The 14,546-nt window shown below is 38.9% G+C and overlaps 1 protein-coding gene across 1 annotated transcript; it reads right to left on the bottom strand.

Annotated features, from left to right (window-relative positions):
• Positions 1 to 2,433: 2,433 nt before the first annotated feature.
• Positions 2,434 to 4,054, bottom strand: LOC148025891 (uncharacterized). Its single transcript, XM_087692154.1, has 2 exons — positions 3,364 to 4,054; positions 2,434 to 2,987 (listed from the first exon to the last, which is right to left on the bottom strand). Exons 1-2 carry the CDS (start codon positions 3,954 to 3,956, stop codon positions 2,744 to 2,746), a joined length of 837 nt encoding a protein of 278 aa, XP_087548280.1. The 5' UTR covers positions 3,957 to 4,054; the 3' UTR covers positions 2,434 to 2,743.
• Between the last annotated feature and the right edge of the window lie 10,492 nt (positions 4,055 to 14,546).

Genomic DNA, 14,546 nt, shown 5'->3' with positions numbered 1-14,546 from the left:
AGGTGTTAAGACAGATGCAAAGCTATCCCTGACATATGTCTTGAGTCACAAATCATTGGCAATAGTAATACTCCCTTGTGTCTTTTATCGTCTCTTGGTTATGAAGGCATGCTACTTCCCCAATGTTAGCCCCTTTGTGTATTCAGATACTGTCATTTACATCTCTGATGAGACTATTGTAATGGATATGGGTATTAATGCACTGGAGTTTTGTTTGAGTATATTATCTTTGTCTTCCTATTTCTTTGGCTATGTTAGTCTTCGTACCCTAGACACTAACTATATGTTAGGATGTTGGTGTCCACCTATGTTAGTTTTGAGTATGACCACACTCTTGGCTATGGTGGTGATGCTGGGACCTGATTACAAATGCTTGGATTGTGAAGTATGTAATGAACCTTGATGCAAGACTACAATGAAGAGATCGGATAAGTCAATAATCATTATACTCAATATCAGTTTTCCTCTTGTTTTTTGGATAGGAATGAGATGTGATGATTGGAGCACTCATGGATAGAGGGGTAAAAAGAGCAATAGTAGGATGTCAATAACTTGAATCAAGTACACATGCGAGAAAACTCTAGATGATCAAGGTAGCATTAGCAGATGATCACAAAAGCTATGGGAAAATATGGCAAACCACTCAATGCAAATGGCATCCACTTCAAGTGGGTAGACTATGATGGATAGAAATAGAAGTGCCTTAGCACACTCTCTATTATAGAAATGGGAATAGTCAAAGTTTTGTGGATTTTCTTATGAGACACTTGCACATACTTAGTGCATTTGAGTTTTAGGTTTTCTAAATCAACTTAACAAATTAACCAAACCCTTGCCATAAAAAGTAGATTAGAATTAAGAAAACCTCATACTTTTTTAAAGGAAGTTGTCATGAGAAAAAAAAAGGGGGGGGGGGGGGCGCGGCGGGGAACACACTACATTCAACCTAGCTATCATAGTAGCTAATAGGCCTACAAAAAAGGTGAGGAGTGTCTCAAATCTATAACATTTATTGTAAAGTCCAATAACTATTGAGAAACCAATTAAGAAAAAAAGTGGTGCATAGAAGGAAATCAGCTAGAGTGAAAGCCATAGAGCATAGGAAATAGCCTTACAATGGGTGCATGTCAAAGCATGAATTAGTGGTATGAAAAGGACTATCAAGAAATCAAGATAGCACCTTAGCAACACTTTAAGGTACTTTCATTCGTAGGTCAAACTTAAAACTACCTATCATGTTATATATCAATGTGTAGATCTTAAAGAGAAGAGCTTGAAAATATAGCTTCTAAAAACACTAATTTAGCTATAAAACTTAAAACTACCTATCATGTTATATATCAATGTCTAGATCTTAAAGAGAAGAGCTTGAAAATATAGCCTCTAAAACACTAGTTTAGCTATAAAACTTTTTGAGGTAAGAGTAACTTTGATGTGGACTTGAGAAACCTTATGAGTCAATTAATGTAAATCTAAGAATTTAAATTTGGATATTAAATATTATCAAACTAATGCAAAGAGTTTGTAATCTTGTGCCTACATCTAATCACTAGCCATTTGATCAAATTTTGTGCATGGTCTTTTGTAGCTCCTTTGAAGCATCTCTATCCTCATGCTCTTCAGAGAGAGAGAGAGAGAGAGAGAGAGAGAGAGAGAGAGAGAGAGAGAGAGAGAGAGAGAGAGAGAGAGAGAGAGAGAGAGAGAGAGAGAGAGAGAGAGAGAGAGAGAGAGAGAGAGAGAGAGAGAGAGAGAGAGAGAGAGAGAGAGAGAGAGAGAGAGAGAGAGAGAGAGAGATTGTGCACATGTGCATGTATGTGCACTCATGTGTGTGTATCTCATGGATCATGGTAGTGGATACTAATATACATGAATTTGCTATTATTATCAAAGAAGCATATTTTGGATTCCAAAATTTATAAGGATCAATGTTTTTTAAGTTAATATTTAGCATAGTTTGAAAATGTTAGATAAAGTACACATATGAGTCACAAGAATTCCAAGAATATATCATATACATTGTATATGCTAGGATATAGTCATAAGGATATATGAGATACCTTTTGTATCTTTTTTTAGTTTTGTTAGACATCTAAAGAATATGAGATATTAAAAAGTATTGAAATAATCCTTATAAATAGTATGCATGCATGTGTGTGTGTGTGTGCGTGGGTGCGTGCGTGCATGCGTGCGTGCGTGCGTGTGTATGAATGTATGTATGTGTTACATATACATGTCTGTGTGTGTCTGACAAAGAGAGATTCAATACCTTCACTTTACTTATAAATTGTTGCTCAATATTTTGAACATGTCAATAATTAATTTGATTTAAGCAATGAAAGCTCATTGAGACAAGTAGAGCTAGAAAAGAATCCAATTGTTTGCACATATAAAGGTTAATTTCTTGTGCTAGAAAACTAAAAGTGAATAACATTGTTGGTACTAAACTTGTCATTTGAAGGGAGTCTACAAAATGTTGTGAACAAAGGCTAACAACCAAACTATTGAATTGGAGTGCTATAAACTTCTACACATGAATGGTCGAATGAACCATTATTGGTAGATACGAATGAAGAATCTCTTCAACTAATTAGCTAGACAAGGCCACAAATGTTTAGGCCTCTAAAGAACAAAAGAAATTGGTAGAAGATCACTACTTTAATTTGTGCTACATTGATGATAATGCAACTCTAAGAAACATAGTTTAATACTAAGGGGCTAGCATCATGACAAACCAGTGATGTAGCTAGGTTAACACTAATGGGCTAGCATGCTGCGAGATTCGTTGTCGACATATAATTGGAATGGTAGTTGAAGAACTATCAAGTATGAAACCTTCACTTTTCTCCTTCATAAGTGTATACTTCCAATGACCTTGAGGCCTAATGGTAATTAATGAAGAATTTCCACATTGAAGATCTTCCTCTTCCTCATTATTTGCATCAATTGAGCTCCTTCGACACTCTACGCTACAAAACGCAGCATCACCCCTGCCATTTAAAGTGAAATAGGATCAATCAAATTGCACCATAAAAAGGGTACCAATAAAAGATATAAGTTAACAATAATGTTCAAATATCCATGCAATATTGTCCATCAACATTACAAATGGTGTTATGGCGAGTATATAATAACATTTATAAAGTCATACAAAGGTAATACCCCCTAAATTTTGAGTTAGTACAACCTCCACATGTTGTGATATTAAGAGCTGATTCTCAGGCTTAAACATGTGATTTACATAGATATGGTGGTACAATTCCAAAGTCATTATGTCTAGAGATAATAGACATTTGTATATTGGATATGTAAGGATAATAGCCATTTGAAGAATGGATATGAAAGTTAAACCTAGGATTGATGTACCTATACATGAAAATATCAAGTCCTTGCTCAAGGGGGCGCTTGCATTTGTGGCAAGCTTCTAGAAAACTCCCATTGGCTGGTGCCACATTTTTGCTGATGATTGTCTCAATGGTGGAGGGGGAAGAGACGGGAGACGTGCCCAGATAGAGCAAGCTCGGTCTCTCCCTTGGGATAAGATATGTCTTGTCCTTTGAGTTATGGTAAGGGTCAGGATGCTTTGATGCTGGCAAGGTATGATCAAAGGAGCCCAGATGGGTAGGGCTATCAATCTGGGGAGATGGGACGTGGTAGTTTGAAGAGGCGGTATTGGTAGGGTTATCAAGCCATGAGGATGGGACGTAGAGGTAATCGGGAGGGAGAAGGCTTGCATGAGAAGCTGCAAATCGACTGATGTGGTGAGAAGCTGCAAGGAGTGTTTGCAGGGCCGATCTAGCACCACTTCTACTATGGCTACTATCCCTACCAGTAGAAGTAGAAGCAGAAGTAGAAGTAGAAGTAGAAGTAGTAGAAGTAGAAGTAGAAGAGAGAGAAGGAGCACTCCCATTGGGAACCCAGTCGCATGCAGCAAAATCACAGGCCTGACGAAAACCCATCGTCAGGCGCACTCTCTCAGAGCCTGAGTCGATGGGTCTTATCGAGCAGACCAGTCTGTCCTCCTCCTCATGCTCCTCGATCCCCTTGACCCAATATAGTCTATCATACGCCCTTGATCAGCGTTGAATTAATTAATAATTCCAACATGATCGGACAGGTATGTTTATAATTAAAGCGCAACAAAGGTTTCGATTCCCGCGACAAATATGTAAGCGTCTGGATCAGCATAAAATAATAGCATACCATCAATGATTCAATTACCCTTCCGCAGGGACGGCACGGAAGCGACGACGATAAGCAAAGCAACAAACCTTGCGCCAAAATCTCGGGCCAAAATGGAGGCATATTTCTCTGACCTTTGTCCACTTTATCCAGCCGTTCGTCCAAATTAAGGCAAGGTTCTACATTCCGGTGTAAATACGATTTAGGCTTTTATATTTTATGTATAGGTTTTTGTATAATTTAAGACTAAGGTTCCATGCTTTTCCATCTTGTCTATTTCAAGATTATCTATTTGACCTATTCTTCACCTAGCCTCCACTCACAAATCTAGTATTGTATATGCTTACCATTTTCGATCGTAGTTCCAATTCGAATCATGTATACACAACAACAATGTTTAATCCACAATGTTACAAACAAAGTTTCTAAATTGAATGCATGTGCAATGATCCATCCTCCACTTGGGTGAGGAAACATGTTCCTAAAACATGGGAGAGCATGTCATGATTCCTTAAATAAAACATATTTAAAAACAAGATCCAAGTATCAAGTTCAATTTTGGCTAGACTTGGTAACTTTTGGCCTTTCCACTACTTTTACTCTTAAGCTTTGACATCTTTCAATAACTTTTTTTTCACAATGACTAGCAAGCACATATTCTTGTTGTCCTTAGCTTTTGGCTCATATTATTTCATAAGCACCAACTTCAACTACAAAATTAACTTTGCAAAATTCAAAACACTAAACAGTTACAATTACTCAAGATTCCTTTTTAGGTTTAACTGTCACTTTCCTAACCTTGCATGGAACTTTGTGAACTATGTAGACAAAAATTAAATACTCAAGTTTAAACAAATATAACGTTGCTAAGGAGTACAAAAGCTTCTATCTAAGCATTTAGGCCATCTTCATGACAAGGATGGCCATGGAAAATTCAAAGATCCAAGATTTGAAGCTCCCATTTGTCGGTTAATAATTTACTCCAAAGAAAAGCTCATGCATTTTCTGTCCTCATCACAAGCCTACTTGATCTAGAGATGAAGCCCCACCATTGTTCAACATGTATTCCAATTGATTGAAGCTAGAGGCTTGTGATATGCTCTAATACTCTTGATTGTTTATTCATCATTTCCTCTCATCTACCACATAGAGCTGATCAAGAGTGAACAAAAAAGATTCATCAAGTCAAACTTGCTTTATTTGTATTCTTTCTTGTCCTTTACAATTGCACCCTTGGAAGATCTTCACTATCAAGTAAATACTTTTTTGACCCAAAATCACAAATTGCAACCCATGTTTAAAAATAAGCCAAGTTGTAAAAAAAATACCATGCAAACATCATGGTCTACCTGGATTCTCTAAACCCCCTTCTTTAAGAGATTCATAGAAACATTTTAAATATTTTGGTCCCTTCACTAAATCTAGACAAAATATGCACTCTCATGTTCTACTAACCCTTAATAACAACAAATCTTGATTTTTTACCTTCACCCTAAAACTTCAACTTTAAGTGTTCACCTTGAATATCAACCCAATAATCTTAGTTTTGGAACATGCCTTTAATTTGCACCATAAATCTATAGACACTTGCAACTCCAACAATGATTTAACATTAATCAAACCCATATGTTAACCTTAAAGGAAGAAGGACACAAAAGTCAAGTTAAGCTAAAGTGGAAGCATACAAATGAAAATGCCAAAATCACTTTGGATTTTTTAAAAACGACTGCATTATATTAGTTTAAACACTGTTATTTGCAATATACAGCTACAAGACATTCCAACTATTTTTTAATTATATTATTCAAGGGTCGAGCTCACTCTTGTGCAAATTGTAATATCTCTTAGAGTTGGTTTGGAAGACCCGATATAGTTGTGAGGTTATGGACACAAAAATTTAATTTCTTTTAACCAGAAGAGGTCTAATTAACCTAAGATGTATGCATAAACCAAAAGAGGATTAATCAAGGACTAAATAGATAGGTAGGGTGTCACGATTGTGGGAGAGAAGGAAGGAGTCTCACTTGTAGCTTTCTCACTTACACAATAGGGGAATATACACAAAGGTGGAGGCTGAAAACAATTTTCCTCTTCTTTGTTGTGTAAGCCAAAAAGAACTCTAATATAGAGAAATAGAAGAACCCTATATATGGGTCTCAAACCAAACTCAACTAAGGTGGCATACTAACTAAGCCACGAACTAGAGTAGATAAGGATAGTTGTCATCTAGCTATTATTCATGGGTGGTGTACCAACCGCATCTGCAGCTAACAAGTCGGTGACATAAATGCACAACGGTCACCCTGGCATATCACGAGTGGAGCTCGATATCTCAACACTCCCCCTCGAACTCAATCCCAATTCCTGCACACCAAGCAAGTCTCTAAACTTGCGCAGCTTCTCTGCGCCCAATGCCTTCGTAAATATGTCAGCTACCTAATCCTTTGTGCTGACATAAACTAGATCAATAAGACCTAGTAAAACCCTCTCCCGCACATAGTGATAATGCACCTCAATGTGCATTGTTCTCGCATGATAGACTGGGTTATTTGCCAAGTGTATACTACTCATGTTGTCACAATAAATGACAACTGGCCCATCTATAGACTGATGCATATCATAAAGTAGCTTATGCAACCAAGCTACCTCACATGTAGCCATTGTTGCACCCCTGTACTCAGCCTCTATGCTCGACAAGGCAATTGTAGGTTGTTTCTTGCTGTTCCAAGTGACTGCAGCACTCCCAAAAGAGAACACATATCCACTGGTAGATCGTCTATCAAAAATACTACCAGCCCAATCAACATCAGTGTATCCATGCAACTGTATCTAAACCCCAATCTCATAAAATAGTCCATACTGCAATGTGGACTTCACATACCTGAGTATGCATCTAGCCACATCCAAATGTGGTTTCCTTGGAGCCTGCATAAACTGACTTACCAATCCAACATCATAGCTCAAATATGGCCTGGTAATAGTCATATAAATCAAACTTCCTACTATGCATCTGTACATAGTAGGATCTTCCAGAAGCTCACCTGCATTTGCGCTCAGCGTCACATTCTGCTTCAAAGGAACTGAAATAGGCTTACAGCCTGTCATCCCATATTTGGACAGCATGTCCAATCCATACTGCCTCTGCAAGAGCCGTATCCCACTTGGTGATCTAATCACCTCAATGCCCAAGAAATAATGCAGCTCTCCCAAATCCTTCATCTCAAACTTCTGCTTCAATAGCATTTTCACATTAAGGATATCTTCATCACTATCACCTGTCATAATCAAATCATCAACATAAATGACAAGTAGCATAATACATTTCTCTGTTTTTCTCACATAAAGTAAGAAACCTGAAAGCCAATAGTGACAAGATACTGTCCGATCTTGTCAAACCATGCTCTAGGTGCTTGCTTCAAGCCATACAAGGCTTTCTTCAACCTGCAAACAAACTCAGGATGAATAGCATGCACATAACCTGGTGGCTGCTCCATATAGACCTCTTCTTGCAAATCACCATGCAAGAAGGCATTCTTTACATCCATCTGATGTAAAAACCATCCCTTTGATGTAGCCATAGCAATGACTACTCTTACGGTTGCCATCCTTGCAACCCGACTGAATGTTTCTTCATAATCAATGCTATATGTTTGTGCATACCCCTTGACTACTAATCTTGCCTTGTATCAGTTCATAGAACCATCTGCATTGTGCTTCACCTTATAAACCCACTTACAACCAATTGCATTCTTATCTTCAGGCAAAGGTACCAATTCCCATGTAGGATTTGCTTCCAAGGCATCCATTTCTTCATCCATGGCTTTCTCCCATTTTTCTTTTTCCATGGCTTGCTCAAAAGAAGTGGATTCTGGTTCCTGTATCACTTTGACCATATAGCCATAGTGAATGGCTATAAATCCATCATATTTCAGCTTATCCATAGGATACCTAGCTCTAGTAGACCTCCACAAAGTAGGTTCACTCCCAGGTGCTCTCAAAACATCCCTGGTCTTCCTTACTCTAAGTGTAACAATAGAAGGAATACCCAACTCATCATCAATGCTCTATTCTGAGCCACTGGATTCACCATCCACATAAGAGTGACCTGTATTCACATCAAACATGGGCTAATCTACCTTCTCTTTTCCTTTTCGTGATATCTGCATACCACTATCTGCATTGCTTTGAGAAGATTCTCCTGATCTCAGTCTACCTGTCCATGGCGAAAAATGTGAACCACTGTTAGAGGACAGTCCAGGTCCACTAATATCTTGTGACTGCTGCTGTGAATTCTGTGCAGCATTACCATTTTGTGCATCTACATTATTAATCACATTTACTAGTTTATACCAACTACTCATCTCATAAAAAACAACATCTCTGCTCACTGTAAACTTACGAGTAGAAGGGTTATAGCATCTATACCCTTTCTGCTGCAGAGAGTAACAAATAAAGATGCACTTCTCAACTTTTGGATCCAACTTGGATCTCAACTCATCTGGCACATGAACATAGGCAATGCAACCAAAAATTTTCAAATGAGAAATATCTGGTTTCCTACCAATATACCTCTCCTCTGGAGTCATGTCATGTATTGTTGCAGAGCGGGAGTCCTATTCATTATGTAGACTATTGTAGCAACTGCCTCAGCCCAGTAAAAATCTGACAGGTCTTTTTCATTGAGCATGGCACGAGATACCTCTCCAATATGCCTATTTTTTCTTTCTACAATTCCATTTTGCTGTGGGGTATGACTACATGAATATTGCTGCTTTATGCCATGCTCCTGCAAGAACCTTGCAAACTCATTTGAGAGGTACTCTCCCTCTCCATCTGACCTTAGGCATTTTATTTGCAAGTCTGTTTCTTTTTCAACCATAGCTTTAAGAGTTTTGAAATACCCAAAAACTTCACTTTTCTTTTTCATAAAATACACCCAAACTTTTCTTCTATAGTCATCAATAAAAGTGACAAAATAATAACAGCCTCCAATAGATGCAGCTGTAGTAGTCCACACATCAGAGTGGATTAATTCCAATGGCTTCTTACTCTCTTGAACATGTCTAGGAAATGGTTTCCTTGCATGTTTTCCAAATTGACAGGCTTCACATACCTTATGCATTTCTGCAACCTTGAATTTAGGCAATCCTGCAATAATATTTTGGGCTTGCATTGATTTAAGTCATTGTACATTAACATGACCAATGCATTTATGTCAGATATCAATATCTGCAACAACTACACTGGTCCCATGTGCAAACATTGTTGCACTCAATTCAGTCATGTCTGCATCCAACGTAAACATTCTGCCCTTCTTCTTTACTTTTGCTACCAAGCGACCTTTATTTTTCATATCCTCAACAAAGCATCCATGAGGATGAAATCTGACCTGCAAGCCCTGCTCAAACATTTGACCAACAGAAACCAAGTTCTTCGTGATATCCGGGACATGAAATACATCCGACAGGTATTTCTTTTTTCCATCTTGCATAGACAAAGGAAATTTTCCAATCTGCACAATAGGATGTGCAATATCATCACCAATCTCCACAAATCCTGGTTTTTCCATTTTTCTTGCATCCTGCATCCATTCTGCATGACCTGTCATGTGGTTTGATGCACCTGAGTCAACATACCACACATCGTTGCTTTCTTCTACACTTGTCACAGAATTGGTCATGTGCTGCACCATAAACAAATGCTCATTTCTATCATCACCCTGTCTACTAGAAGATGCATAATTCCCTTGTTGCAATTTTTCATTCATGATGTCATTCTGCTTTTTATAGCAGTCTTTAGCCATATGACCCATTTTACCACAGTAGTACCATTCAACACTGCTATTTGTATTTTGCCCTCTTTGCCATCCACCACGACCTCTTTGGCTCCCCCTGCCTCTAGAGTTACCACGTCCTCCTCCATAGGATTGGTTTTCTTGAGTTTGATGTATATTTTGATTTCTACCACGGCCTCTAGATCGACCTCCTCTACCTCTGCCTCTACCTCTTCTAGCATTTGAGTAGAAGACAGCTTCTTTTGAAGTTCCTCCTGAAGAAGATGCACTACCATTTCTCTGCTCCTCAGAAATTAGAAGAGCAATCAACTCCTCAAAATCAAGAAATCTTTCACCGACGGAAATGGATGTTCGGAACTGTGCATAATCCTTTCCTAGACCATTCAAGGTCACAGAAACTAAATCATCTTCTTCCACTGGCAACCTAATGGAAGCAAGTGCATCTGCAATCTTCTTCACCTTCATGTGGTAGTCATTGATGCTCATACTTTCTCTTTGCACATTGTGCAACTCTTGCTTGAGCTACATTTTCTTAGCTTGCGTATTTGTGCTATACATTTTTGACAAAGTATCCCATGCCTCCTTTGGTGTACTTGCATCTTGAATATGCACAATCATAGAGTCTGAAATGCTGATAGACAGCTAGTACATAACTTTCCTGGCTCTCTCATGCCATGCTTTAAATGCCTGCATTTGCTGTTGATTGGGAACATCAGGAAGAATTGGTTATTCTTCATTTCCTGCAACAAATTCCCAATATTCTTTTCCCATAAGGAAATTCGTCATTCTAAACGTCCATGCTTGGAAGTTGTTCTTGTCAAGCTTTTCAGTGACAATCTGTGAAAGAGAATCAGATGCTTTAGCCCTCGGTTGTCACTGAAAAGCTTGGAAAGACAATCTGTGAAAGAGAAATGGCCTCGAATAAAAAAAATAGGACAACCGAGGGCTAAAGCCCACACCCGTAGCATATACTGCCCTCTTCCTACACTACGAAGGGCATCTCAATCTAAGACAATGCACTCTTGCACTTTTCGGCTAAGCTACCTGCAAAGACTTACTCCCAAACTTGAAAAATGAAAGCAACACTAGTCCTCTTACCAGAACACTGTGAACTTGGTTTGCTTTCTTGAGCTCCTTACCACGAACCAGGCTCTGATACCATGTCACGATTGTGGGAGAGAAGGAAGGAGTCTCACTTGTAGCTTTCTCACTTACACAATGGGGGAATACACACAAAGGTGGAGGCTAAAAATAGTTTTCCTCTTCTTTGTTGTGTAAGCCAAAAAGAACTCTAATATAGAGAAATAGAAGAACCCTATATATGGGTCTCAAACCAAACTCAACTAAGTAAGGTGGCATACTAACTGAGCCACGAACTAGAGTAGATAAGGATAGCTGTCATCTAGCTATTATTCATGGGTAGAGTACCAACCGCGTCTGTAGCTAACAAGTCGGTGACATAGATGCATAACGGTCACCCTGGCATATCACGAGTGGAGCTGGATATCTCAACATAGGGTGCCCAATTTATAAAGGGAACTCTAAACTAAAAATCCTTGTGTAAAAGCCAAACAAGGAATGAAAGGACTCATTCTTGCATATGCAACTTTGAGAGACACATTTTCTTACTTCTACTTTCTCCTCTTGTTTGCTTTGTGTGGGACTAAAGAGAGAGTGTGTGAGTGTGTTTGGGGGGAGGGGGGGGGGAGAGTGAGGGATCATTTGTCTTCTACCTTTATTTTATTCTTATTTTTCCTCTCTAAACTCTCCTCTTTATGGTGCATTAATGGAGCTGATTAGAAGTAATGGAGTAGTGGATTCACATCAACGAGCACCATTTGAATCGTTGAGCCATTTTCAAGTCTTTGGATCTCCGATGATGACATAATAGACAAGTAGATGACCTCACACCAACTTGATGCTAGTCTTGCATTCTTGCTCTCTTAGTTAAAGAGGAGAGTATATAGTTGGTTAAGAGAGAGTGTACTAGCTAGGTGAGAGAAAACTCGTGAAATTTGTCAAGAAGAGGACTAAGAGATGAGAGAAAGGAGAGTAGTAGAGAGAGGAGAGAGAATGAGTGACAAGGAGAGAGAAATACCAGAAATATAGAAAAGAAGAGAGAGAAGCCATGAAAGTTGTGAAAAAGGAGGTGAGATGAGATGCAATATTTCTATTATTGTCAAAATATATAAGAAATTATATGTCTCACACCTTTTATACCTATGCCAATGTGACAATATATTATTAATGATATCTCACTTAAACATATATCTTCCCAACTTCTTGCAATTTATCCCTTCCCAAAGGTTTTTGCCCACCAAACCAAACTTACAATGGCAAAGAAGGATAGATGAAACAAAGTACAACTCTAATTTTAGCTATATAAAATATAGAAAATAAGTGAATAGATGAGATTTATTGATTGAAATGAAGACATAAAGGGAAGCCTATGCCATATACATAATATGGATATCTTCAGAAAGAAATTTAAGCCTCTTCAAGAAATAAACTTTGGAATGTATAGATGACTTGTTGTTAAAATGGACCCTGCTAAATAAAATTTGCCATAACTTCTAACAGAAGTATCCCAATGAAATGTGCCACATGTCAAAACATACCTATCGAGGAGTACTTTGATCCTATGTAGTTGGTATATTTTTGAAAATTAGGAAAAATGAAATTTTTTCTAAAACAAACGGTTGTTTAGACCCTATCTACATCAAAACTAACTCCACTATTGACTATATCTCAGCCCCACTAATGCATCCTGTAAATAAGGAAACTCATTGAATATAGAATCTAGTCTTCAAGAAGCTTCCTAAAGTGGAAGACCTCTCCATCTTATCAAATACTCAATGATAGAACAAGAACAAAGCTTCTTCTCATGCTTGCCTATGATCTCCTTAGGGATATGTTGAGTAAGAGAATAGGCAGGGAGAAGCGGTAGGGGAGGGGAGTTAGGTGGTTGTGGTGGGAATAGGAGGGGAAAAGGGAAGGGACAGTAGAAGAGAAGAGAAGGAGAAGGGAAGGAGAAGAGGGAAGAGGTGGAGAGGAGCAAAGGAGAAGTCGGGGAGAGAGAAAAAGGGGGGGAGAGAGAAGAAGAAGAAGAAGAAAGAAAGGATACAATTAGGGGTGGTTAGTTTTTTTTTTTCCAAATTGTACACAAGATGCAGTAAAAAAAATTGTGATGTTGGGAGCGGATAGAAGGGGGAGGAGTAGGGGTGTGAGGGCTGTGATAGACCTAATGGTGCATGTCTCGAGGCAAAAATTGAGTGTTCGTGTGGACACATAGCGGCGATGGGACCAAAATTTCACGAAAAGTTTATTCAAAACAATCCGAGCATTGGATTGACGTGTGATAAAAAGGAAAAAAGGGCGTGACAATAGGGAGAATAGGATGGACAACATGAATGATACATTAGACATGAAAAATAAGTGTTCACATGCAATAATTGTAAAAGTTACACCAAAAAATGTGATAAGAGATTAACGAAAAATCTGTTTGCCAAAATGGAGTGGAGTAAAAAGGAAAAATCACTACAAGGAAACAAAGCAATAGCGATGCCGATTAGCGACACAGAATAGTGGTGTCACTATTAGCGTCACAAATGCGATGCTAATAGCGATGCAAATAGCAACGCCCCATAGGGAAAAAAAAGCGGGCCGAAACCCGAGCGCATTTCATTTCACGCATTCGTGAAACTTTTCAAGAGGGAGAGCGAGAGAGAGAGCGAACGTTTTGCATAGAGGGTGAGAGAGGGAGAGGAAGAAGGATTGTCATTGCCGCCGCTGCCGTCGTTCGCGAAGGAGAGGAGGAGCCACTGTCACGAAGAGGAGCCGCCAAACCCTCCTGCAAATATTTACGGTGAGTCCATTCTCTCTCTCTTTTACTTGTCTAGGGTTTAATTTGTGTATATTGAGAGAGGGAGAGGAAATGAGAGAGAACGAGAGGGAGAGGGAGAGGGAGGGAGAGAAAGAGAAAGAGAGGGAGGGGGAGGGAGAGGAAATGACAGAGGGAGAGGGAGGGAGAGTGCATTCTCTCTCTCTTTTACTTTTTTTAAATATAATTTGTGTATATTGAGAGAGGGAGAGGAAATGAAAGAGAAAGAGAGGGAGAGGGAGGAAATGGGAGAGGGAGGGGAAGGGAGAGAAAGAGAGAGAGAAAGAGTGTTGAGATGACAAGCTCAACACATGCGGACATTGTTGATGGACCGCCTGGTTAGATGGGTCCACATGTCTACACTTAGCACATCGGTGGTCATTATGACTCTCACATGGCCACTGACTCATTACTTATTATATTCAGGTTGTTACACCTATTTGCAGCTGGCATAGTTACAGTGCCAGTTGACTAGTGTAGTCGGTTATGCATTGTTTGACTTAGTAGGCCACTTTCCTTTATGTTGTATCTTATCTATACTTTGTGTACATTGAAAAGAGTGTGAAAGAAGAAGAAAAAACTAGCAACAAAACGTTTTGGCCTCCATCTCTCTTCTTGTCTCTTGAGCGAGCTTCTCCTTGTGCATTCTGTGTGTGTTCGGCGCAGCATCTTGAGCAAGTCCCCCCACCACGC

This window comes from Lygodium microphyllum, chromosome 14 (assembly GCF_053477565.2).
Source record: "Lygodium microphyllum isolate KBCC chromosome 14, Lygodium_microphyllum_v1.1.10, whole genome shotgun sequence".
In the NCBI taxonomy this organism is placed as follows: domain Eukaryota; kingdom Viridiplantae; phylum Streptophyta; class Polypodiopsida; order Schizaeales; family Lygodiaceae; genus Lygodium; species Lygodium microphyllum.
The sequence above is the reverse complement of the archived record's forward strand: the minus strand, read 5'-3'. Positions and strand labels throughout refer to the sequence as shown.

What these genes read in the sequence shown, in the direction of transcription:
- LOC148025891 (XM_087692154.1), bottom strand. Translation starts at nt 3,956, where the DNA reads ATGGGTTTTCGTCAGGCCTGTGATTTTGCTGCATGCGACTGGGTTCCC. An exon ending in CTTGATATTTTCATGTATAG is followed by an intron (nt 2,988 to 3,363) that starts GTACATCAATCC and finishes TTTAAATGGCAG; the next exon opens with GGGTGATGCTGCGTTTTGTA.